At 30.7% G+C, this 26,661-nt stretch overlaps 1 protein-coding gene across 1 annotated transcript in view; it reads right to left on the reverse strand.

Moving 5' to 3' along the window:
- Positions 1-26,661, reverse strand: part of LOC148306123 (multiple PDZ domain protein-like) — a 310,195-nt gene that overhangs the window by 236,271 nt on the left and 47,263 nt on the right. The window contains exon 3 of the mRNA XM_088265577.1: positions 14,834-14,968. Within this exon, the coding sequence (XP_088121703.1) occupies positions 14,834-14,968 (135 nt within the window). The remainder of the gene's footprint in view (positions 1-14,833; positions 14,969-26,661) is intronic.

Consider the following 26,661-nt stretch of genomic DNA (forward strand, 5'->3'; position numbering starts at 1 on the left):
GTGATTTATAAAAATAAATAAATAAAAAAAAATAAAAATAAAAAAAATAAAATAAAAATAAAAAAAACACTCAAAACTATACAAAATGTCTAATACATGCGATTTTTGGTCGACCCGAAGACCAACATGCACTAGTGTTAGTGATTGTCCTGACGAAGAGACGGGTACGTCTAGAAACCGGTGAGTGGTTATTTACTAATTTTATTAACATTTTTGTAAAAAAATAAATAAGTAAAAATGACCAACCACAAAGTAAATGCTTCAAATATTAATAATATTGAGAATATGTTTACTAGTAGTTACATGGGTTTTCGATAAGTATGATAAAAACACATTTTATTATAAACGTATAAAAGAGCTATTCATAATTGGTTAGTGGAAGTGGGTAGGTTTGAAATAGATTTGGCAGTATTTGGCCACGTCTTGTATTATTTATTGATTCGGCATTAACTTTGTGGAATGATGTGTTGATTTTTTTTAATCAAACACTTAGAAGTCAAAAAATTAGAACAAGCGAACTATAAGAGTAATTATTTTTCGGAATTTGCAAATCACAATATGGAAAGTTACCACTCAATTGACTCTCATACACTTAAATTATTACACTCTTTTACAAATAAAGGTCAAGTCATGAATAATTTAGAAAATTAAGAAAAACATTGAAATTCAATTCAGATAAAACGTAAGTTAATAGTATACTGTTTCAAAAACGTCACCATTATTATCTATGTTTCTTTTTTCCAAAAAATCTTGTTCCTTAACCCCCCCCCCCTTCCCTATATTTATTAACCTATGTATATATATATATTTTGTCCGCCTCCGTAGTGTAATGGTCAGCGCGCTCGGCTACTGTTCTGGAGGTCCCGGGTTCGATTTTCAGAGGAGGGTCTAATAAGTATAAGTGATTTTTTCACTCTAATATTTATCCAATATTACCCTGGACTGGTAGCTGAAGCAGAGGGCTAATCACCTTTCCTTCGTGTGTTAAAGATCAAGATAACACTGCATTTATATAAAACAGTGCCCTATGCACCATTGGGGTGCGGATAAGGGTTATAATATAATAAGTTTTAATTTTTACCAGAAGATGAAACATCTGTTAGTTTTTGAAACTAGTCGTATTTATATAAAAATAAAATTCATTAAGTGGTATATTCAAGTGTTTAATTAAAAAAAAAATATCTTACTTGATTGCATGACGTATACAAAATATATTTTTGTTATATTATTCACGTAATTGTACAAATAAGAATTGTTAAATGTGTTCTCAGCATGAGAAATACCATAGAGAGCACATTTTTGTGTTGTTTATTATGTGTTTGATGAAAAATAAATAATTATCACCAATTTTGTAAATAAATAAAAGAAATGTAATTCTCAATAACAAAAATAATCAAAAACTTTTTTTAACATGAAAAATTTATCGACCTAAAATATGGATGAATTTTTTACTGGTTTGAGTGATCACTTTATACACTGCGAAACCACCACCATTATACCCATGATTGATAACTACATTTCAAAATTGTGAATAAAGCTCCAATTGAAAAAAATCATCAGTTTTCTCGAGTAAAACTGAAAACTGAGTTTGAAATCACAAAATAAAAATATGAATTTAATTTAATATTAAGATTACCGAATTCAATTTTTATCTTTCAGCGGTTGCAAAACCCCGTATTAGTGACGCCGATAGCTTATACTTTCTTGTTTTTTATTAATAATTATTTAGATTTTTCGCGATTTTAATACTATCTGATGGGTTTTTTTTAAATATATTACGGTATTATAAATACTTATCATCATATGATTGACGATTAAGTTGACCATGAACTGTTTTTAGTACTTCGCTTTATTATACGTATTAATTCTCTAATACTCTACACCATTGAATGCGAATAAGGGGAAGAAGGATAAAGGAGATTAAATAAATTTATTAAAAAAATGGTGCTGAAAAACAGGCTTCAGATTAAATCCGAATAATTTTAAAGACTTGTGTATTTTATACCTTCTTTAAAATATTCTAAGCCTTGGAAAATTAATAAAATAAATTGGATTACGTATTAAAACAACGTGTTAAGATACGAAAATTAAGTAAAAATGTAAAACGTTTTCGCTCCAAGATAAACTAAACCTATTTTATTATTCATTTGCTTGTAAATGAATTTTTTCACATAATTCTCGGATCTATAGTTCCCAAGTTAGAAATAACTTCAGTTGATTATTTCTCTGGGAACAGCGAAATGCTCTCCAAATCCTGATAAAACGAAACGATAAAGCAAATAAAGTCTGGCAAAACGGATCGTTCTTTTCTTTCTAAGGCAAAAATATTTTTAATTAAGTACATATTTAACACGATGTTAGGAAAAATATTCATCCATAACAACATGTCCTTTTTTCATTTCAATTGTCTTTTCGGTGATTTAAAAGTGGTGCCTTAGGGGGCGATTGGAGCTACTTGGGGGGCGATAAAGTTAAAAAATGGTTGGGAAAAATTACTAATTTGGAGCTAAAAAATAGAACGCTTGTAAGTTATGGAAGAAAAAATATGGTTTTGTGATAGCGAAGTTTGAAAGAGTGCTAAAAATGGCATCGATTCCATGTACATAGAACCAAGCGAATTAAAAAAAATCCGGAGGTGACTGACTAGAATAAAAAGGTTGAGAGCTTATGATTTAAAGATTATGCAATTGCCGAGTTGAATAGACGAGCGGAAGATAGAGCTTGGTAGAGACTGAACATGAAAGAAGCAAACATATCATCACACAGATTGTCGCCCACGAAGAAAAAAAAGACAGTGAACTGATAACCAAAGTCCAAGATTAATCATCTAGCCTTCATGTAAGCAAAGATCAAGATAATACTACGTCCAAACGATGCAGTGCCCTATGTACCATAGGGTGCAGAAAAGGGTTAGAAGAAGAAATCTTTTTTATCTTCCAGTTACATTTACCGGAAAAGTGACTAAAACGAATTTTCTGACTCACCCTGTATAAATGGTATACACTCACATTTCGCACTGACCTATAGGCCATTCATTACGGAGAACATTGTTGGCGAAGATTTTATCTAGGTTTTTTGTTACACACTGCATAATATATATTTTCTTGAAAGCAATAAATTACAGAGCGTCGTGTTACAGCACAGAGATGGGAGATAATTTTTTACTTAACAATAAAAAAATGGAAAAAATATACGTTTTTATTGGCAAAGCTCATATGGGGCGGTAGATTTTTTTATTATGTCATTCTGTACTAAAATAATCCGTTCACATGGCATATTGCTTGGGATATTATTTTTTTACGTATGTAAAAATATTTTTTCGCTTTAATGGTATTTAAGAAAATAAATTGTATTTCTTTCTATAAAACAATTTTATAAAAATAAGTAAAAATACATTTCGATGACATAATTTAGTTTATGATAGAAGTTTGAGTAAAATGAAATAAAATTGATATTAAATTGTTGTATGAAGTCGAAAATCAAATCTTACATTTCATTACTTTTAAAGGCATAAATGATTTCACATGATGATAAGGACTAGTTTCGGAAGCTACAGATCCTTCCATCTGTGGGTCTGAATATAAACTAAAGCATCAATAATTACCTTTACTGTAAGTGAGGAGGGGAGAGTAAGTTAGGGGGAGGGGGTGCGTCAGAGGTGGAGTAAGAGAATAATGGAAAAATGGATAGCAAAGGTGAAGAATTTTGAAATAATAAATTATTGTTTCAATTGAGTTTTTTTTATTTTCTAAATTTTCAAAGTTATTCATTATTCAACCTTTGTGTGGTACTAGGTGTAATAATTTTAGTTTATGAGAGTGTAATGAGTGATTTTTATCCATTATATGATTTGAAAATTTCGAAAAATAATTACTAACAAGACCGCTACGATGTTCTTGAATTCTGATCATTCAATTTTTTGCTTTTTGGCATGTATATTTTATATTTATATTTTATTCGAGAACAATATCTTTGAATAAAATTGTGTAAACGTATACTCAAGCATTCCAAGAGTCAACTTTTACCCTTGTAGGAGTGAATTTTAATTTACCTTAAATTATTTTCTTCTGGCAAGAAATGATCTTATCGTGATGAGATGTTATCGTGATATTATCATGACGTTATCGTGACGCTATCGTGATGTTATCGTGATGTTATCGTGATTAATGTTATGTTATCGTGATTTATTCATCAAATATGGTGAACAAAACATAATGTTTTAAAGACAGAAAAGTGTAAAGCTGTTACAACGAAGATAACAAGACACCAATAAATATTGCAGTATTAATTCATACGCTTACATGTGTACCTTACATCATCCGATTTGGAAAAAGTTTAACATATGTATATATATATATATATATATATATATATATATATATATATATATATATATATATATATATATATATATATATATATATATTATATATATATATATATATATATATATATATATATATATATATATATATATATATATATATATATATATATATATATAAATATATATATATATATATATATATATATATATATATATATATATATATATATATATATATATATATATATATATATATATATATATATATAAATATATATATATATATATATATAGATTTAATAATAATAATAAAACCCTTATCCGCACCCCAATGGTGCATAGGGCACTGCGTCATATAAACGCAGTGTTATCTTGATCGTTTACACATGAAAGAAAGGTGATCAGCTCTCCGCTTCAGGTACCAGTCCAGGGTAATATTGAATAAATATGACAGTGAAAAAATCACTTATATTTATTTACCCCCCTTGGGAATCGAACCCGGGACCTCCAGAACGGTAGCCGAGCGTGCTGACCATTACACTACGGAGGCGGACAGATATATTTAATTAAACAATTATAAAGTTAAATGTAAGAAGAGGATGCTGAGCTGTGATGTGTATCAGGACATCGCGTATGGCGTTCAATCCTCTTTGCTTACCTCCATGGAGAAACAGCATGATGGCATAATAGTGAATCGTCTAGGTCTAGATAGTGATTAAATTGTTATTAAACTTGAAGTATTTTATTAAGGTCCCCCTTAATTGTAATTTTAATCTGTTACAATTTGTGTAGTGTTTATATTAAGAGGGTTGCTTTAAATGCCAGTTACAAGGCTATTTCAGAACTTCCAGCCCATTCCGGATAATGTAGGATAGGGTTGCCATTTATCCCAAGACGTTGGGACTTGTTGTCTTTGTAAATTGCGTCCTGATGTCCCAGATTTTGTAATGACAATACACTGTTTTAAGAAAAAGCTTGCTTTGTGCACAATTTTACCCAAATCAATTGTTCAATCAATAAATAAAACGCAATTTTATTTTCATTAAATAAAACTTTTTTTATTTATTATAACTGCCAATGATAGTTGGTAGAATTCCATATTGAATTGTTGGGTAATATATCCTAAATTTAACAACGTATATTGTAGTGAATTCTACATTTATTTATGTATATGGTAATACGTGACACGTTTAGTCTTATTAAGACATTATCAAGACTTTCTTTATCGTGCTTTCTTTATGTTTAATTTTGGATATATTACCCAACAATTATATAAAACTCCTTTTTTATAACGACTTATATTTTTGGTACTTTTTTTCCAACCGGTTCCATCATCTCTAAACATGACAAGGTGTTTGTCAAACCCGGTTAGAAAGAAGCACCAAATTTAAAAGTCGTTTAAAAAAAATGAAGTTTTGCTTCAAATATATAAAATTTTTCACAAAGAATTGTCAAAAAACAATCAAGAAACATAATATAGCGTGTTTAGCTACCGTGCTGGAGGTCCCGGTTTCAATTTCCAGGGGGGGGGGTGAAAAAACATATATTATTTTATGTTTTTTTACAGTCTAATATTTATAATAATACCCTGGACTAGTTCCTAAAGCGCAGGAGTGATCACCTCGCTTTCATGCAAGTAACGATCAAGATAACATTGCGTCAATGCGAAGCAGTGCCCTATGCACCATTGTGTTCGGATAAGGGTTTAAAGCAAGAAGAAGAAGCATTTGATATACATATCGCTCATTCCTTTCAACATAGTCATTTATCAAAAAACTAAATTTTTCAGGAGATCGTTTTTAAAGTTAAGTAAAAAAAATAAATATCAAGCCACTTTTTGAAATTTTTACTGTGCAACAGATCTTTTTATGTAAAACCTGATTTTTTTTTTCCATTTGAAAACTATTTAGTTTATTTAAAAAAATAATTAAACAATACATTTTCTTCAAAATGCAAAAACAACATATTCTGCCCCGCTACAGCGGATAAATATTAAGTTAAAAAATATGTCGCTTTTGCATGTAGTACATTTTCTGGGCATTCCTAAAACATGCACGACTGAAAATTGACGATGTTTTATATATGACGTTGTTGAAAGGAGTGAGCGATATATAGAATACCTAATATGGCGACGCACAGTGTGAGAATCAGCTAATCTAGCTGTACTAAATTAATAACTCCTTAACCTTAGTTATGTATACTATGTGTGATACATCATTTTAAAGGTAATAAAACCAAGAATAGAGATTAGAAATAGTTTTATTAAAATGGGTAAGTACAAGGTAAAAGTATGTCGTTCAAAGGTCGAGATATTATTCGATGAACCTTCCATTGTACATAATTGTTTTAAAAATAAATTATTGTTTCACTTAATAAAATAATACATTAAATTTATCACGTTTGTAATATTGGTAATTGAAAACAGAAATACAATAAAAGCTCTAACAAAAATATAGCCAAAAAATTTGAACTCATATAGGATATATTTAAAAAAATGTTTACAAATCACTGTGATTCAGTCACTTTCGCTATTTCACTATCAGATGAATCGGAATATGGTACTTCGGGAGTTTTTAATAAACGTAGAACATCAAAAGATAATTTACAGCTTTTTTTGTGAAAGATTCCTCAAACTTGTTATGAAAGGGTCAGAAGATTTAAAAAGGATGTGCAGCAAATCTCTTTTTGTATCCATTCTTGATATTTTACTCGTATTGTCCCTTCTTAATCTTTTAATATATTTATGTCTAGCTTCTTGTGCTTCTTTCAAAAGTTTACCGATAGGTAGAATACAAGAGTCTATAATTTCTTTACCGTGTATTAAATTTTATGGACACTTGCAGGCATGTAAAACCAAGAATAATGTTTAAAAAAAATTAGTCTTGTCTCTCACGCAAACTTATCAAAAGCATTAATATTTATGTCATATCCACAAGATAAAACCTCTAAAACAGTTTTAAATCGTTGGATCAATTCCTCATTTAACCCTGTAATAGCTGCTGTTTTTGAGGAATTTTTAGAAATTTACTTGCAGTATTGCCGTCATTTGTATTGCCAGTACCATGTTTAGGTATGTCCACTAAAACACCCATTTCTTCCCTGAAATTTTTTTGTAAAACCATTTTTCTTAATTGAAGGTTTTCCTCATCACTCTTATCTCTAATTTGCCATTTTTTAATATTCAAAACGATATGCAATATGCATCTCCTGCAGGAGAATCCACGCATGGAGGAGAGATATTCCAAATGAATACATATTTTGATCTGGAATTTTGGTGATAAAATTGTCATTGTTCATCTCTCGAGGAGTTGCACCACAAATATAGCATTCGTTTGAAGATTTTTATGATGAAAGAGTGCTACAAATTTGTCCATCTACCATCGTAAATAACATTTTGTGATTTTCATTCACCTTAATTTCAGTTGAATTTTTTTACCCTCTCACATGTTTCTTCGAAATTTTTCAATGGTCGTCCAATCCTAGTGCGAGTGTTATGATACGGTTGACTAACAGACGGCATAGTACTAAGAATATGCTTTGGTAAAGTAAGTGATACATTGAGCCATTTAGAATTGTATTTCAAGAATGTACTCATATTTCTCTTACTTTTTTGCCAACGAACATAAAATTTGCAACATAAAGCATTCACAAAATTATTTAAATATATTTAAGTAGTTTTATTGCACAAAGAAAAACCATAGAAGTTCATTACGTAAGTGCAAATATTTTCTTTTCGCGATGCTACATCGATATCACGTCAAAGCTTAAACAATTTACTCCGAATAAAAGTTCGCCCGCTCACTGAAAAAAGGGAAAAAAATTAAGGTTTGCACCTTTTGGCAGCAAAAATTTACGGGCCTAAATAGATAAAGAATGAAAATATAATATAGTAATACTTTTAGAGTGGTGTTCAAAGAAGTTTTTTTCTAAAGTCTATTCAATTTGACAAAAGTTTCTAAAAAAAAATTGATTTTGTAATTTTGTTTTAATTTTATTTAAAATGGATCGATTATATATTTGACATTTTTTAATATAAATAATAGAGAATATACCTTGTTTTGTAGACTCCATGACAGTTTTCGTAAAAATAATCACCACAACGCATAAAACAATCATCCGAACGCACTAATAAAATCTGACTGATAACTGAAAACTCACAGCACTTCCGCCATAACATAGTTTACGACGCTGCCAAACTAACACATAGATTTTTACAAATCAAAATTTTTAAGTTTTATATAGATTAACCTTTCAAAATCATATTAGACATACAATTAATACTAAATGAAGATATTCATTTTAGGACTTTAGTACAGCTAGATTGGCTGTTTCTCACACTGTGCGACGTTACGTCACATTTGATAAGGACTTATCGTATCTTTGTTTTACAGAACAAGTCGATTGTTTTTAGTCCAATATTATAAAATGTATTTTTTTTAATTCATGTTTTACTTGGTGAACTGAAAATTGTAGATTTTTGAGATATATGTATTACGTTGTTGAAAGGAGTGAGTGATATGTGCATTTGTTATACCCTGCAGTAATATTATGAAAACTTCCTTCATTATATTATCCCGCCAGGATTTTGGAAAAATTAGACAACCCTAGTGAAGAACGAATTTTCATAAATATTTATACTACAGTGCTAGACTAGAAGCAGGCAGTGCTATATACATATTTTAACTACGAAATCAATGTCCCATTAAACTAGGAGATGGTCCGGTGTGTAAGGAGACTGGGTAATTCATTCAAATAGATTCTAAATCACCAATTTGTGTCCTTTGAGACACTTTGTGTAATAAATTGAAGTGGAATTTGCTGCAGAAAGCCTTAAGACACTAAATTCGAGTTCTGGGGTATGTTTAGCATTTTTTAGTGTATTTTGTAATAATGTTGTAAATAAATTAACTAGTCTAATTAAATTAATATTTTTTTCTGGCGTTTCTCATGTGTGTGATTATAATCCAGGATTTGGATCTCACATACTAATATAAGAGTTTCTGCTTAATAAAAAGCTTCTTTACATCTCACCAATAGATGTCTCTACTGAAGTTCTAGTGATTCAAGAACAAGGTTTTTAAATTGGTTCATATATATAGAACTTCCAAGAATTTGAGTAGTGTGGTTGTCAATAATGGGTAGAATTGGTGAATGTTACACGTGTGTAAAGTGATCACTTAAACCAGCCTATGACGGTCGTCATCCCGGTAAATGCCCAGACTTCCATATTCTTTTTCATCTTTGATGAGATGTCAAAATATAACTAGTCAAATTATAAGCTAAAATAATAAAAATGAAAATGATATATTCTGGCGTTTCTCATGCTTGTGATTATAATCCAGGATTCAGACCTCACATAATAATAAAAGAGTTTCTACTCAATAAAAAGCTTCTTTTCATCTCACCAATAGATGTCTCAAGTGAAGATCTATTATTTGAAGAACAACATTACGAAATTGGTTTAAATATAAAGATCTTCCAAGTATTTTGAGTAGTGTGGTTGTCAATAATGGGTAGAATTGATCACTTAAACCAGCATATGACAGTCGTCAGCCTCGTAAATGCCCAGACTTCCATATTCTGCTTCATCTTTGATGAGATGTCAAAAAATAGTATGTTAAATAAAACTATTATTGGGTAAAAATCCTGTATTCGTATAGATTATAAAATAATAATAATCAAATAATATTGTATAATGCTTTAGAGTATTTTATAGTACTAAATAATTAATGTCGTTATGGTTATTTTTTTAATTGAATGAAATTCTTCATATTTTTAGATTATGTTTTGCCTTTATTTTTTTATAAGAACTTTTCAGACAAATATCATTGTTATCAAATATTTGTTCAAAAATGCCCAATTTACCATCTCGATTTCGATTGATATCGCAACAAAGGATAAAAAGTTAATTGAAAAGCTTCTGAGTTGGGTTTAAATACATTTTTTAAAATATGAATTCAACCGACATGATTATACGAGTACAAGAGATATTATTAAAAATAAATTAACTCTATAATGGCTTTCCAATTTTATTTCAACTTTTCCCCGAAAATCCACCAGCGTCTGGTTGAAAATTTCCAGTAAATTACCGATAAAGCGGTATTAATATATTTTTTACCATTTACAATACCATTCCCGGTAAATTAGCATATTCCGTTTTAAATGTAAGCGAAAAACGTAAAGCATTTGAGGTACTACCACCATTTCTTCAAAGTGATGATAGGAGAACATATATTTTAACATAAACATTTTCTATTGGATAAGGAGAGAACATATTACTCTTTTAAACTTTTTATTGGATGAATAAATTGTGCTCCATATATCGTGTGTATGTGCGTGTGTTATGGATGTATGTGTGTGTGAGTAAAAACAGAATAAAATTTGTAAATTATTTTTAACCTTCCCACGCGACATTTGAGGGGGAAGTTTGTGGTTTTATTTTAAAAATTTTGTATGGTTTTCTGCATTAAGTTTAAAATTATAAGGCCATTTCTTTTATTAATGATACCTTCACATGATCAAAAATAAATAAATACCTTTTTTTTAATTAACTTGCCAAAGTTCTTTTTATTTTTTATGCTTTGAATTCAATGAAATTTTCTTTTTAAGTGACGCGTAGGGACTGAAATAAAAAAAATTCGCGGCAATGAAAACATTTTTTGTATTTTTTTATTACATAAAGGTACGTGATCTGTCTAATATTTTGGACATCAGTTGAGAATGAAATATTATTTATTTAAAATGAAGCGGAAACAGTTTGAAGATACATATGTATTTATAGGAATTACGACCTGTCATTGGCTGATTTAGATTATCACTTTATACACTTCATAACACCATCTATCCATGAATGGACAACCAGTTGCTTAAATGTCGATAGTTTACATGCCTGTAGATACCCAGACTTCTGTGTTCCTGACGAAACAACTTCTTCTTCTTTATTGAGACAAAGAATGTAATTTTATCAATTGATTCGGCAGTCACTCTGTGGCAACATAAACCAATTTTAATTCGATTTAAGTTTTGTACTGATTTTCTGGATGGAACTGCATTTTATGGAATAAAATAACAATTATGTAATTTTTCCCGCATTAAATTTATTTGACCACTTCCAGATTTTGTTGTAACTGACATCATCAACTGGTGTGAGACTAGACAGAATTATATATATTATATATACATATATATTAAATATATGTTATTTACACAAAATTCTATGTTATATTATATCGTGATTTTCAATTCCTGCCTTGTTGAATTACATAGAATTTTGCCTAGCCTCACACACCTCTGATGATGTCGGTTACGATGAAACCCGGTTGCTGGTCAACTAAAATTCATGCGGAAAAAATTACATAGTTGTTATTTTATTCTATCCATTTTTAATTACAAATTTACTCGGTAAATATCACTATTTATTAGAAATATTAAAATATTGATATTTACCAACTTAAACTTAAATTCAACTGTCCGCCTCCGTAGTGTAATAGTCAGCACGCTCGGCTACCGTTCTGGAGGTCCCAGGTTCGATTCCCAAGGGGGGTAAAATAAATATAAGTGATTTTTTCACTGTAATATTTTTTCAATATCACCCTGGACTGGTACCTGAAGCGGAGGGCTAATCACCTTTCCTTCATGTGTAAACGTTTAAGAAAACACTGCGTTAATATGACACAGTGCCCTATGCACCATTGGGTGTGGATAAGGGTTTTATTATATTATTATAAACTTAAATTACAAATAAAAATATGATTGAGAATCTTTCTTAAAAGTAAACAGAAGTTGAATCTGATGATATTGATTAAAATTCATGTGGAAAAAACTATATAGTTGTCATTTTATTCTAGAAGTTGAGTGGTTATTAATGCATAATTTGAGAATGGTTTGCTACCACGAGAACTAACTACTTATTACTATGATTAAAGAAAACACTTCGTTTTTTAGCACTTGAGTTTTATTATAGACTACATGTTTCAGAAGTTAAACTTCCATCATTCAGGTCTGTATAATAACTAAAATATAAAATATAAAATTGTTCTATAAATAAGGAGAGGGGAAAGTAAGGGGAAGGGGTTAGTGAAGGGACGAAGTTTGAAAACAAAGGAAAAATGGAAAGCAATGGTGAAGAATTTTGAAACAATATATTATTTAATAAATTATTATTAGAATTCAGGTTTTTTTGGATTTCTAAATTTTCAAAATAATTCATAATTTGGCCTTTATATGGAACAAGGTGTAATAATTTTAATTTATGAGAGTGAAATGAGTGATTAGTATCAATTATGTGATTAAATCGCATGAAACATGTAGTCTATAATAAAACTCAAGTGGTAAAAAAACGAAGTGTTTTCTTTAATCATTGTAACATGTCTTACCACAAAGTTAATGCCGAAACAATAAATAAAATACTTATTACTAACTACTAACTACCCGGTAGAAGCGATGTGGAGTTATTTACGGGATATCGTTCCACAAATAGAATTCCGTTCCATATTACATTGTTTACTTTTCTTAATAATGGACACACATACTTTGTTTACGAATACTTGTAAACATGCTTAATTTACGAATACTTGCCCTTTTAATTACCAATTACTAACCCAACATACGAAGCTTTTGGGCTTGTTAAATTAAGGTTATATTACAATATTTTAAGTGTTTCCAAATATTTGTTCCCAAATTGCTGTAATTATGTATTGTAGCTATTTATTTTAATGTTTTTATTGATATTATAAATCTGTTGAATATCAATAAAAATCTTGACATAAATAACTTCTAAATGGAATGAACCCAATTTTTGTACACAAAAACACACTCAAAATATTGTGAATAAATTAACTGGTCTGCATAAGTATGATAAATGTTATTTATTGTTTCGGCATTCATTTTATGGTAATACTTGGTTAAATTATAAATAAAACACTTCGCTCACTCCTTTCAAGAACGTCATAAATCAAAAAACTTGATTTTTCAGGAGAACGTTTTTAAAGATTAAGAATATAAAACAATGTATTAAAAATAAATATCAAGCCAATTACTGAACTTTTTACTGTGCAACAGATCTTTTTAAGTAAAACCTGAAGGTTTTTTCTCCATTTGTAAAATATTTACTTTATTTAAAAAAATAATTAAACAATACCTTTTCTTCAAAATGCAAAAACAACACTTTCTGCCCTGTAGCGGGTAAATATTAAGTTAAAAATCTCCTCTTTTGCTGGGATATAGTACATTTTCTGGGCATTCTGAAAACATGCACAACTGAAAATAGGCGATTTTTGATTTATGACGTTCTTGAAAGGAGTGAGCGACTTGTTATCATGTAGGTACTCAAGTGGTAAAAAACATATGTTTTATTTATAATTTCAGTAATTTAAGTAGCAAAAAACATGTTTCTATCAATAATTTTAGTAAAATATTAGTGAAAAATATATTTTGTGGCGTAATACGTAAAATCATTTCATCTCTAAGCATGAACGAATGTTTTTGTTACTTTCTATCTTTAAAACATTAACCAAAGATGTCGCTAATGAACATTTTACCGAAAAAAATAATTGTGAATTTTGATTTAAAGAATACATTCAACTTTTCGAAATTTGAGTAACGTAGTCTCAGGAAATGGTTTCTCGCTTCATAAGATCAATGAAATATTTATATGAGAAATGACTTAATATTTTTGTATTCTTTCCTTCGATTTTTTACTTATAAGTCTCATAGTAAATAAATCAAAACTATTGGTTTGCTTTCTCACAAAGTTAACGGGTTAAAAATCTTGGCAAATATTTATTTAAATTTGTTATTACAATTTGATGGATCTCGTTTATACGTGAAGCCACATTGTAAATTCAGTGAGTTTGGAGTTTCAATAACTGCAAAAACATTTTATCATTTGTTTAAACTTGTAACAAATCAAACGAAACAAAACACGACTAAATATTACAAAAACAAAACAAAATAGTATGGTGTATTCAAGATCTTGTTAGCGGTAAATGTGAAAAAAAATCTTTTTTGGGCTGGTGCCCAAAAGCATGGTGGGACTAACAACTCGCTCTGCATGTTTTGCATGTGTAGTGATAGTATATGTGAATAGTACTAAGTGGGTGTGGTGTAGTGTTGTTCGCATGATTGTTAAATTGTAGTGTATGTCCTGACGAAGAGACGGGTACGTCTCGAAACCGGTAGACAGAAGTAGTCGGTGAGTGGTTATTTACTAACATTACTAATATCAATTAAAATGTTTGACCACAAAGTAAATGCTTTGAATATAAATAATAATATATAATTTTACCATTTAAATTTCAAATTCAATTCCAATTAAATTCTATATTTACCCTCGAATCCCAAGTCCCTATATTCTTAGCTTCTTAGCTTCTGAGCGCCTCCAATCTCATTTTGGTCACTCACAATCTCAACGCAAGACAATTGCCACTACAGTACCCGAGAGAATCAGTTGAATTATGTGATATATTTTGGTGAATTAATTGAAGTTAATAGTTGCGTATTTCTCACCCTGTCAGCCACCCCTCCCGGGAGTATCGTCTTGACCACGACGCCGGTGCTGCGGCCCCCAATAATTCCGAACGCCAAGCCGCTCCCATCGTTCTCCAGCTCTATAGCCTCCACCTGAGCCCACTCGCTATTCACCTACAATCAAACAAATCATATTTTATTTCTTAAATTAAAAGCAGGGATGGCAAACCTTTTTGAGCCTGAGTGCCAAAAAAAATGTTTTTATTATAATGTCATGGAAATAAGTGCTTATTATGGCAAAAAAATTAAATTAAATAGACTTTATCAAAAAAAACAGAACCGTACGGGATATATTAAACAATGCGTCGTTTAAGAAACTATCGATGAACGAAGAAATTACACATGGCTTTTTAAATAATTATATTTAATCACTATATCTGAAGTTTTTTGCAAAATCTCTTTTATTTTTTCATTTTTATTTATTTTTTTACAAAAATGATTATCATATTAGTATATGACCACTTATTACTCGGTAAGTGGTTATATACTAATATAATTAACATAAAAAATGACCAACCACAAAGTAAATGCTTTAAATATTAATAATATTGAGAATATTATTTTTTCTCTTCATTCGCGTGCCACGCAAAATCGTCTCCCGTGCCACCTATGGCACGCGTGCCATAGGTTCGCCATCCCGGATCTAGGGAATGTTCGGTATCATTTATTCGAGACCCAAAACATTGCCTTGCTTTTGATGTCTTTGAAGCATCTTGAAGCGCAAATAAATCCATGTACTTGATAATTATGCATAAGACGGGAAATTCAGGGTATTTATTCTTCCTGAGTGCAAAACCAATTTACCATTGGAAGTACCTATGGGGAGAATGATTGGTCTGCTGAATAGTCTACCAAAAGAAATTAAATTTTACCCAAGTAAGGTATATACACTTTCTTTAAACACGTTTGAAGAGTAATTATTTTTACAGAATTTATTTATGACATTTTATTTTATTTATTGTTTCGGCATTAACTTTGTGGTAAGACATGTTACAATGATTAAAGAAAACACTTGTTTTTTACCACATGAGTTTTATTATAGACTACATGTTTCAGAAGTTAAACTTCCATCATTCAGGTCTGTATATAGTTATTATACAGACCTGAGTGATGGAAGTTTAACTTCTGAAACATGTAGTCTATAATAAAACTCAAGTGGTAAAAAACAAGTATTTTCTTTAATCATTATGACATTTTAAGTGCGTCCAAATACTTGTTCACAAATCTAGGGTTTAGATTTGTGAACAAGTATAGAGACACTCAATGTTGTGAATAAAAAAGCTGATCAAAATATAAGCTGTATAAATGAAAACCTGTTTTTAGACGTTTCCCAGCATGTAAAATAATCCAGGTTCTCTGCTAAATAAAAACTTTCTTAATCCAATCATCGATGGTTATTAAGAACTCAATTATGGAACGTCATGTAGATTGATCGTATATTTTGACTTTCAAAATGTAAGTAGTATGGATGTCAATCATGGGTAGGAATGGTGAACGTTACACGTGAGTAAAGTGGTCACTTCACCTACCTATGACAGGTCGTAAACTTTGTAAATACCCAGATTTCCATTTTTGTTGAGATGTAAAAAAAATATCTTGAACTTTATTTCAATTATTTTAAAGGGAAAAATTATTGAGAAAAATGGCAACTACCAATAAGTGGCATTGATAGGGTACGTTTTTTTGTTAGAGAAGCAAGTATTTTGTTAATTTACAAACTAATCGTTAAAGGTTTGTCACGAACACTGTGTCATCTTTTTTTGTCTAAATCACGTCTTGTCCATTAAAGACAAAATACTCTTCATCTTAGAATTCCCATTTTAATGATGTCCTGTGTAACGTGGCATCCCTCACAGAACAGAGTGTACCTATCTCACATAAAAACGTAGAGGAAACACGATGTAAAAGGATCAATTTTCCGGTCACTACGTTTTGTACGCTCGAACTACGCGACGGAACATTAATTCCGCCCGTTAAAAGCACGTTACCGAGCCTTTTGTACCTCTTAGTGTCCTGTCACACGAGCCCGCATTCCTAACAGTGAGTTCACATACAATTCTGTTACAAACAGGATGGTGTTGACAAATACTGTATGACCAACAAAATCTAGGCTTCTGGTATGTGATTATAATCCAGGATTTGGACCTCACGTACAAATAAAAGAGTTTCCTTTCAACAAAAATGCTAATTCATCTCACCAATAGTTATCTCTAGAGAAATTCTAGTGATTCAAGTACAATGTTTCGAAATTGGATCATATATATGTATATATATATATATATATAAATATATATGTATATATATATATATATATATATATATATATATATATATATATATATATATATATATATATATATATATATATATATATATATATATATATATATATATATATATATATATATATATATATATATATATATATATATATATATATAGAACTACCAAGAGTTTGAGTAGTGTGGATTAGAAGGATTATAGATAAAATTACGAAGGTGTGTTGAGATGGTTTGGATATGTGAAAATAATGAGTGAGGAAAGAACCTAAAAAAAGTATGCGGCGAATGTAGTTGGAAAAGGGAACAGAGGAAGACCGGAAGTGTCAAATACTTCGATAAAGTGGTTGGGTCAGGAGTCTAGATAATCGGCGGGTGTGTATGCGGAGGTGCACGAATGTGGAAGAGGCTTAAATATTTGCAAAGACAGATTGGTTGTGGCGTTCTATTCTACCCATGCGGAGAATCTGCGTGATGGTTAGTTTGTGAGAAAATTCATAAAGTATATAATATACAATGGTACGATCATTTTAAAGATGGACAGAAAGGCAATAGGCCTATATCAGCAGTAGAGAACAGAGGGCTCATGAAGAAGAAGAAGAAGCAGAAGAAGAAGAAGATGAGCATTTGAACAAGTGCGAGATATAATTAAAATTATTATAAATATTTATTCACCTTAATTTTGTTTCATGGAGATAACTCATCTTTATTCTAAATGTTAAAAAATGTAAACACATTTATGTTGCCTTCACACAAGTGTCATATGCAGAGAATATTACAGCTTAAAACTGAGGAAAGCGTTTTACAAACGACAGCAGCTTAAGTACCAGGCGTCTGACCATCCTTTGCCTAAATAAAACGTCACCCTTTGTGAAGTTTATTTTGAACCTCATTTATTCGTACAACGTTATTGTGATACTTAAAATTTTTACCACAAATGCAGGCAGGCTCTGCGGCGTGGTCGGATAGACGCTCGACTGCGAAACTGGCGTTACGGGCTCGATTCCCGCCAGTTGCAAAATAAATTCAAGAAATATTCATTTTCAATTTGTCTGGGTAATATATTTTATTTTTGAAATATACCTTCCGTTTTCTAACAATCCTATGTGCCTGCAGACAAGCCTCTAAATCAGAGGCTTTGAAAAAAATAATGCGATCGTCAATAAATGTTCGTATTGGAAGGTGTTTATCGGAAAATATAAGGGTTATTTTAATCAATGCATGTCTAAAATGTTATGTTATTTCTTAATGTAATCACATCTCGTTAGGAGAAAATTGAAGAGTATGGAAAAAGAACCTAATAGTATTTTTTCACTACTGACAATAATTCGTACAGCGCCATTTTCGTTAAATACTACCTCAAGAACACTTGAATGAACATCAAATATACGTATAGATGTTTGTTGTATATATATTGTTTAAGCACAGAATAAAATTAATGCCTACTTTGAGGAATAAACATTTTTTTTACATTTAAAATTTACTTTCTACGGTTGTGAGAAATCATCTAAAAATCTTAAAATGATAATATAATAATGATAATATTGATTATTTGTTATTTTAGCCCAAAGTCTTGAATTTTCTGATATGGGTGATATTTTATTCTAAGATAAGCAACAGTTCAATCGCAGCAATATGAAGGAGAATCTCAATCATCGTGCAGTGATTAACGCTACCATGAATGAGGTTTCGAATATGGTTTTCGGCGAGTTTAATCAGAATATGAGTAAATTCCTCTCTAAACTATAATAAAGGTTTCCCTTTTCCTGCACCTGAAACGAAAAACTCCATTACATAGTTTTTTTATGCAGCATTACGTATATTTGTGAATATTTTTCATTACTAAGTGAATTTTGACGTGTATTTTCTCCATTGCGTGGCCATTATTTCCTAAATATTTCACCATACACTGATGCATACCAAAAAAAAATCAATTCTACGCCATAACAAAAGCTTCCATGGTTAGTCCATCAATTAAAAAAATATATACATACTTAAAATGGTTGCAAAAGTTTTTTTTATCATTTTAATTCATTTTCTAGACATTTCTGCTTACAATCTTAAAAATAAAAACGCAGTTCTTTCCAATAAACAGACTTAGCTCTTGTGCTTGGAGAGGGACTTACACTTATTATTTATGCTTGTTGGGAAAACAATTTATTTTTCTTGTAATTTTTCTTTTTTTTCTTGCTTACATTAACATGTATAAAATTTATTTAATTTATTTTTAGCATTTTAATTTATTATTAGATTAAAACCAATATTTTTAGCTTTTCCACTTTTTTATTTGACCAGCGACCGGGTTTCGTCTCTCATAAAATTATATCAAATCATGGTTATCAACTCCTGCCTTCTTTTATATATAACATAACAATTTGTATAGCCTCTCACCAGTCTGATGATGTCGGTAACGACGAAACCCGGTCGCTGGTCAAATAAAAAAGTGGAAAAGCTAAAAATATTGGTTTTAATCTAATAATAAAATAAAAATGCAATTCCATCACGAAGTGTCAGTGGATAATATAAATCTATTTAGCATTTTAGTCTTCTATTTTTTTATGTGTTTAGGAAGGTTGTTAAAGTACTTAGTTCCCTTATATATTAACCAATATAAAACTTTTTTTGCTGTTGTAAATTTATGGAGAAAAAATATCTATGAATTTTCTTCGTTGCAATGTTTCTAAAATGAAGCTAAAGAAAAGTTTCAAAGAAAGTCGAAATATTAGTGAATCTGAGCACGCACCTTATACAAGTATGTGTGAGCTTTACGACTGTGTTATTTCTCTCTAGATTATTTCATCGACCTCATCCAATATTTACAAAACTTTCCCAAGAAATTTACTACTAAGGGGATAAAATAAACTTTACTTATTATTGTTTCCCGTCACTATTATTACCTCTCTTTGGTATCAATTTCTTCGAGAGATTTCTACGATATCCCCAATACACTTTCTCGTGAGAATATATGAATGTTATCGCTTCAGTAGCCTCGAGGCATCTTCTGAAGAACCTTTGTGTCTCTCTTCTTTATCGAACACCATTCTGAAGATATATCGAGGATGAATAAACGATACATAAGTGACAATACCAAATCATTCCAGAAAAGGGGTCTACAGAAAAGTGTTCTGCCTACTCAATGCCTACAGTGATGAATATTATTTTGTCACATTTTTTTATCACAAAGGTATTATATTATATTACAGCATAAGATTTATTTTATTTGGTGCTTTTTATAATAATGCAGTATGTTTCACAATGAATTAAATTAGGTATATTGGGGTATTAAACCAAACCTCTGAGTTTTTCTCGTAATCATTCTTCAGACTTCCATATTCTTCTTCATGTATGTTGAGATGATAACTCCGATAATTAGAAATAATGCAGATTTGTGAACAAGTGTTTGGACACACTCAAAATATTGTACCTTTATAACGATCAATTTGTCACATCAATAAGTAACTAAAGTAACGAAAATATTGACAATCTTGGCTCTAAAAGCGAAATATTTTAAAAAGGTCCTTTATGTGGTTAGTTGAGATTTATTGAAGTATTATTTCGACGGCTTCTACGTAAAGTACTCTTATCTGCAAATCTGTTACTTTACAGGAGAGAGCTTAGAAGATTTTTTCAACGTTTTCTTTTTTTTTAATTAAAGGTTTTATCTGAAATTCTAAACTAGTATTATTCATTCAAAAACACGATAAAATAATGTATTAAATCATTTTAAAACTGTATGCTTTGTCAAAATTAAGTAGTTAGCGTATTAGGAGTTCAGTTCATTTCGAAAATTCGATGTAGATAGCGTCTTATACGCCTGAAAACTAGGCGTATTTTTTTTTTGTTTGTTTATATTTGTAGATAACGGTCAGTTGATAACATACACCAAATATCCCAAAATTTACATAAATGTAGTTAGAGCACTTTACGTAGGGCAAGTCGATTTTATCCCATAAAACTTTGATGGACTTCTAATTAAGAGCTGCAACCCTGATTCGTCGTCTAATGTGATAGCAAAAGTTCCATTTCGTAACCAAAGCACGTGTCCCCGTAGTGGAAGAAGCGAGCGGAAAGTGGAAAAGTGTAGAAGGAAAGGACGGAACAGATTATTAAAGTGCCGGAGTCATAAATCAACACGGGAAAGTAACTCAAAAATTCACTCCGATATTCCAATCCTCTCAGCTGTGCTGTAATCATTTTTTTCGAACATCAAAGACAAGCTCAGAGAAGGGTGGTAGCGTGCCGTTTCAAATTTTACTCATGTAGATATGTTTCGTTAGGAACATCACTTTATATTTATTACAAGAAGATATATTTTATTTACACTAAAATAAATCTTCTTCTAACTCTTATCTACATCAAATGGTGCAAAGGGCACGGAATCCCATAAATGCAGTGATAAATTGATCGTTAGTTACAAGAAGAAAACTCTTTTTTTCACAACATAAGAAAAGGTTCGCAACATTTTAAGTGTGTCCAAATACTTGTTCACAAATCTGGAATTTCTCCAATTAGGACTCATTTTTTCCATTATGTTTCGACATCTCACTATAGATGAAGAAGAATATGAAATTTACAGGGCTTACGACCGTCATAGGCTTGGTTAAGTGATCACTTTACACGCGTGATTCACTTTACACACTCAAACTTTTAGATATATTGATTAAACTCGTAATACAGTATGCGCGAGTTCACAATAGCCATCTATGGTAGGATGAGCCCTATAAATGCCTACAATTCTTAGATAGGGTTCAGTCAGGATCAAATATCAATAATAAAAAAAGTCCCTCTCCAAGCATTTTCTTTCAATACTAGTACATTAAAAGTTTATCATGTGTTCTATTTGTACTATGTAGTAATAATAACTTCCGACGGATATTTGAACACATTCCTGATTTAAAATATTACACTTATTGGGAAAACTTGTTGTGGTGAATGTCACAAATGGCAATATCATCAATTTTTATTACCTCATTATTAAGGGTCAACAACTTGGTTATTATCCGTGCAATAACTGAGCCTTTCGCCACAAATAACATATTTTTATCATAAAAATGTTATATTATAAATACACCTGTATACGTTAGGTTATAAAAACAATAAATCGCTATCTTTTTAAACATCGCAGACCACAGTTGTTTTTTTAACCATAAATTGTTTTAAATTATGTCACATTTTAAACATTACATTGATTATTTTAATATATCGCTCACTCCTTTCAAGAACGTCATAAATCAAAAAACTTGATTTTTCAGGAGAACGTTTTTAAAGTTTAAGAAAATAATACAATGTATTAAAAATAAACATCAAGCCACTTACTGAACTTTTTACTCTGCAACAGATCTTTTTAGGTAAAACCTGAAGGTTTTTTCTACATTTGAAAAATATTAAGTATATTTAAAAAAATAATTAAACGATACCTTTTCTTCAAAATGCAAAATCAACACTTTCTGCCCTATATCGGGTAAATATTAAGTTAAAAATATGCCGCTTTTGCTGGGATATAGTATATTTTCTGGGCATTCCGAAAACACGCACAACTAAAAATTGTCGATTTTTGATTTATGACGTTCTTGAAAGGAGTGAGCGATATGTTTTTCATTTTGCTTCATTTTGCTTCATACAACGAATATATGGTAACATTTGCAGATCACCTTCAATCAATTACTATATATTCCCCCATTTATTGATTCGGCAGTCAATTTGTGTTACCTATTTATTTTTAATTTAAGTTTTACTTGGTTAATACCACCATTTCTTGCATTGTGACACGTGTTTCGATGCATTCCACATCATTTTCAAACACCGTACTAAAAGTATATCTAAAATCAACATCTTTCTTTGAAATTCGTCAGATTTAAAGAATGTTTGTATATGTATTATAAATATATAATACAAATACAAACATTCCACTCTTAAATACAAAAATCTGCGAAAAAGGCTGATAATTCTGGCTTTATATAATCAAAAATCAATTGAACACCACGTTTTTCCAACGCAGTGCCCTATGCACCACTTGGATGCGGATAAAAGAACACACATTTTAAGGGAAAAGACAACAATAAAATATTTCAAAAGTAATTACGGTGACCGAGCTTTTTATTAAATTTTCGGAAAGTTTGTTAGCCCGTGGAAATAGTTAAAGCGTATATTTTCTTCCTTTATTCTTATTCTGCAAAGACAAATTCAGGAAAGATGATCTCGAATTGGGTTTGGGGCAATAAAAATTGTATAATATTACCAGGATAACAAACTAAAGGTAGTTAGGAAGAAAGATCGTTGGACATTCTTGGTAAAATACGACTTTATAGGGGTTGCTGCTCCCATTGATTTCCTTCTGAAGATATTTTATATTTCGACGAAGGAAGCTTTAGTAGTTTTGTTTTGAGACCTATTTATCAAAATAAATTTGTTTTAGGAAAATTGAGTTATATTATCCTCAAAACAGACTCTTTTAGAAAAACATTTTATTTTTTCATTCATTGTTTTTTTTAAATTGTTTTATGTCTCTGGACATACTTTACCGTATCCTTATTACTCTTAATATTCATTGCATAAAGGAAATGCCATCGGCTGACTCCATTTCCTTTGAATGGGAATAGAGGAAGCTGGGTGACGTATTAACCGGAACGAGACGTGCCAATAAATGGCCATTTTGTCACCGGAATTCCTTTTCATCTGATCTGTTGAAACACTCATTAATATTTCAGTATATTTGTAATACCTTGAGAATAATTTAGAATAATAATAGAAGGATGAAAGTAGACTGAATGCAGTCGAAATGCGATCTCTCAGAAGAATGTGCGACAAAACGATGTATGATAGATGTACGAATAGTGAAATAAGGAAGGAATGCAAAGCTGAGATAAGCATTATCGATAAAATTAATAAAGGTGTGTTGAGATGGTTTGGACATGTAGAACGAATGAGTGAGGAAAGAACGGTAAAACAAATTTATGAGGCGAATGTTAGCGGGAAAAGAAGCAGAGGAAGACCGAGAAAAACATGGCACGATCAGGCATGCCAAATACTTGAAAGTGGTCAGGTTAGGAGTCGTAACAATCGGCGGGTATGTATGAGGAGATGCATGAACGTGGAAGAGGCGAAGAATGTTTGCAAGGACAGAGTGGTGTGGCGCTCTATTCTCTCTGCCAACCGCTGCGGGGAAGCGGCGTGATGGTTAGTTAGTTAGTTATAATTTACATTCGATAATTAACTACTTTACAAAATGTGTAACTTTATTCTTTCTTAATCATAATGTCATAAAACAATTATTTGATTTTCAATGGACCGACTGACTTCTGAATATTTTTTTCGATATTTGAACAGCGATATTGTACGATTTTGTGTCTTAATAAAGGTTATTTATAATAAGATTCGCATTTAATTCGCTTATTTAAAGACTTGGTATATTTAAATATGTATAACATATATTTCTTTGTATATTAAAACCATCGTTAACGTTGTGGTATGGTAATATAACACTCTCCTTATCATTCATCGTTCACTTTGTGTAATACCACTTAAATAAACACTAATTTGTGACTACCAGTTTCGGAATACTCATTCCATCATCAGGTCATTAAAATAAAAAATTTACGGTCTCGCATTCATACAAATTTTATTATAATGACCTGATGATGGGATGATTTTTTAGAAACCGTTAGTCACAAGTTATTGTTTATCAAAATGATTAAGGAAACACTTGTTTTTATACCACTTGAGTTTTATTAAAGACTACTAGTTTCGAAAGCTAAACTTCCATCGTCAGGTCTGAATAATAACTATTCAATAATTATTATTCAGACCTGAAGATGGAAGTTTAGCTTCCGAAACTAGCAGTCTTTAATAAAATTTAAGTGCTTTAAAATCAAGTGTTTCCTTAATCATTGTAACATGTCTTACCACAAAGTTAATGCCGAAACAATAAATAAAATATAGTGTTTATTAATGTGGTATTACACAATGTGAACGATGAATGATAAAGGAGAGTGTTATGTATAACACATCAAATACTTGAATGTGGTCAAGTCAAGAGTCGGAATAATCAACAAGTGTGTATGTATGTGAAGACAGCATAGAGACTTTCTATAATCTGCCTACTCTTGCAGAGAAGCAACACGATAAGCAATTTTAAATTTACTTTAAAACTAACATCTAAAGAAAAAACAGATTTCAAAAGAAAACACTCAATCATTTTAGTTTTTTGTATGTTGGTATAAAGAATCCCACAAGAGTTGACATAACAAACACGTACTGAAGTATTTGTATTTCGTATCAACATACACCAAAGGGGTGGTAAGATTACACCACGTCACAAGTTTTTAGCACTCTGAATACAAGTGACGCGTCTTTGTTAGTACAAGCCAGCTATATAACAAATCAAATAAAGTATGGTGATAGCTATTTTTTGATTTGGCGTTTAATTTGTATAACTCCATTTTAATTTATGAATTTATTAATAAATCGAACAGATTTTTTGAGTCTACTAAGTTGTATTTTATTCATAAACATTCGTTTGAAAATGCCAAAACTAGTTGAAACAATTGTCACAATACTTTTTTTATGCGTTTAACAATAAAATACAACTAAGTTTACTCAAAAAATCTGTATTTCATTTAACAATAATACATAAAATATAGTGATAGTTCTTGGTAAACAAAGGCAGTAGTAATGAGAGCTCAGCTTCATACTTGAAAATTTTATAGTTAATCGATGATTTTTAGGTACCAGAGTACAAAGCGTTTAATCCACAAGAGCGAATTCGCGAATGACGGTGCGCTGCTAAATGAAGGTTGATAATATAGTGCACTACGAGTAACTTACAAAATGTGGGGTTGATTTCGACACACATGATTGGAAAGGAATGTTATCACGTAATTTTCGAAATCATTCCATAATTTTTTATTCATAAACAACTTTGCATTCATTTCAAACCCTTATCCGTACCCCAATGTTGCATAAGGCACTGCATCATATAACTGCAGTGTTATCTTGACCGTTGTCACATGCAGCAAAGCCCTCTGCTTCAGGTACCAGTCCAGGGTAATATGGAATAAAAATTAGATCAAAAAATCACTTATATTTATTTCACCGCCCCCTGGGAGTCTAACACGGGACCTCCAGAATGGTAGCCGAGCATGATGATCTAATGATCACTACACTACGGAGGCGTTTAAACGGAAACGTTTAATTAACCTCCGCCTCCGTAGTGTAATGGTCAACAAGCTCAGCGGTCCGAGGTTCGATTCCCAGGGGGGGTCAAATAAATATAATGATTACTTATTTTCACTCCAAATAATTTTTGATTCAATGATTTTACCTAAAGCGGAAGGCTGATCACATTTCATGTGTTAAAGATCAAGATGCCATTGCGTTTACATGATGCAGTGCCCTATGCACCATGGGTGAGGATATTAGTTTGAATAATAAAATAAGTATTTAACCTACATTTGACCCCGCAACGTCATTTTGATTCGATTGAAACGCGACCGCTCTCTTGCCAGTGAAATTAAGTACCCTCGCTCTCAG

This window comes from Brachycentrus maculatus, unplaced genomic scaffold (assembly GCF_059751285.1).
Source record: "Brachycentrus maculatus isolate JH-2025_06_01 unplaced genomic scaffold, ASM5975128v1 h1tg000252l, whole genome shotgun sequence".
NCBI lineage: Eukaryota > Metazoa > Arthropoda > Insecta > Trichoptera > Brachycentridae > Brachycentrus > Brachycentrus maculatus.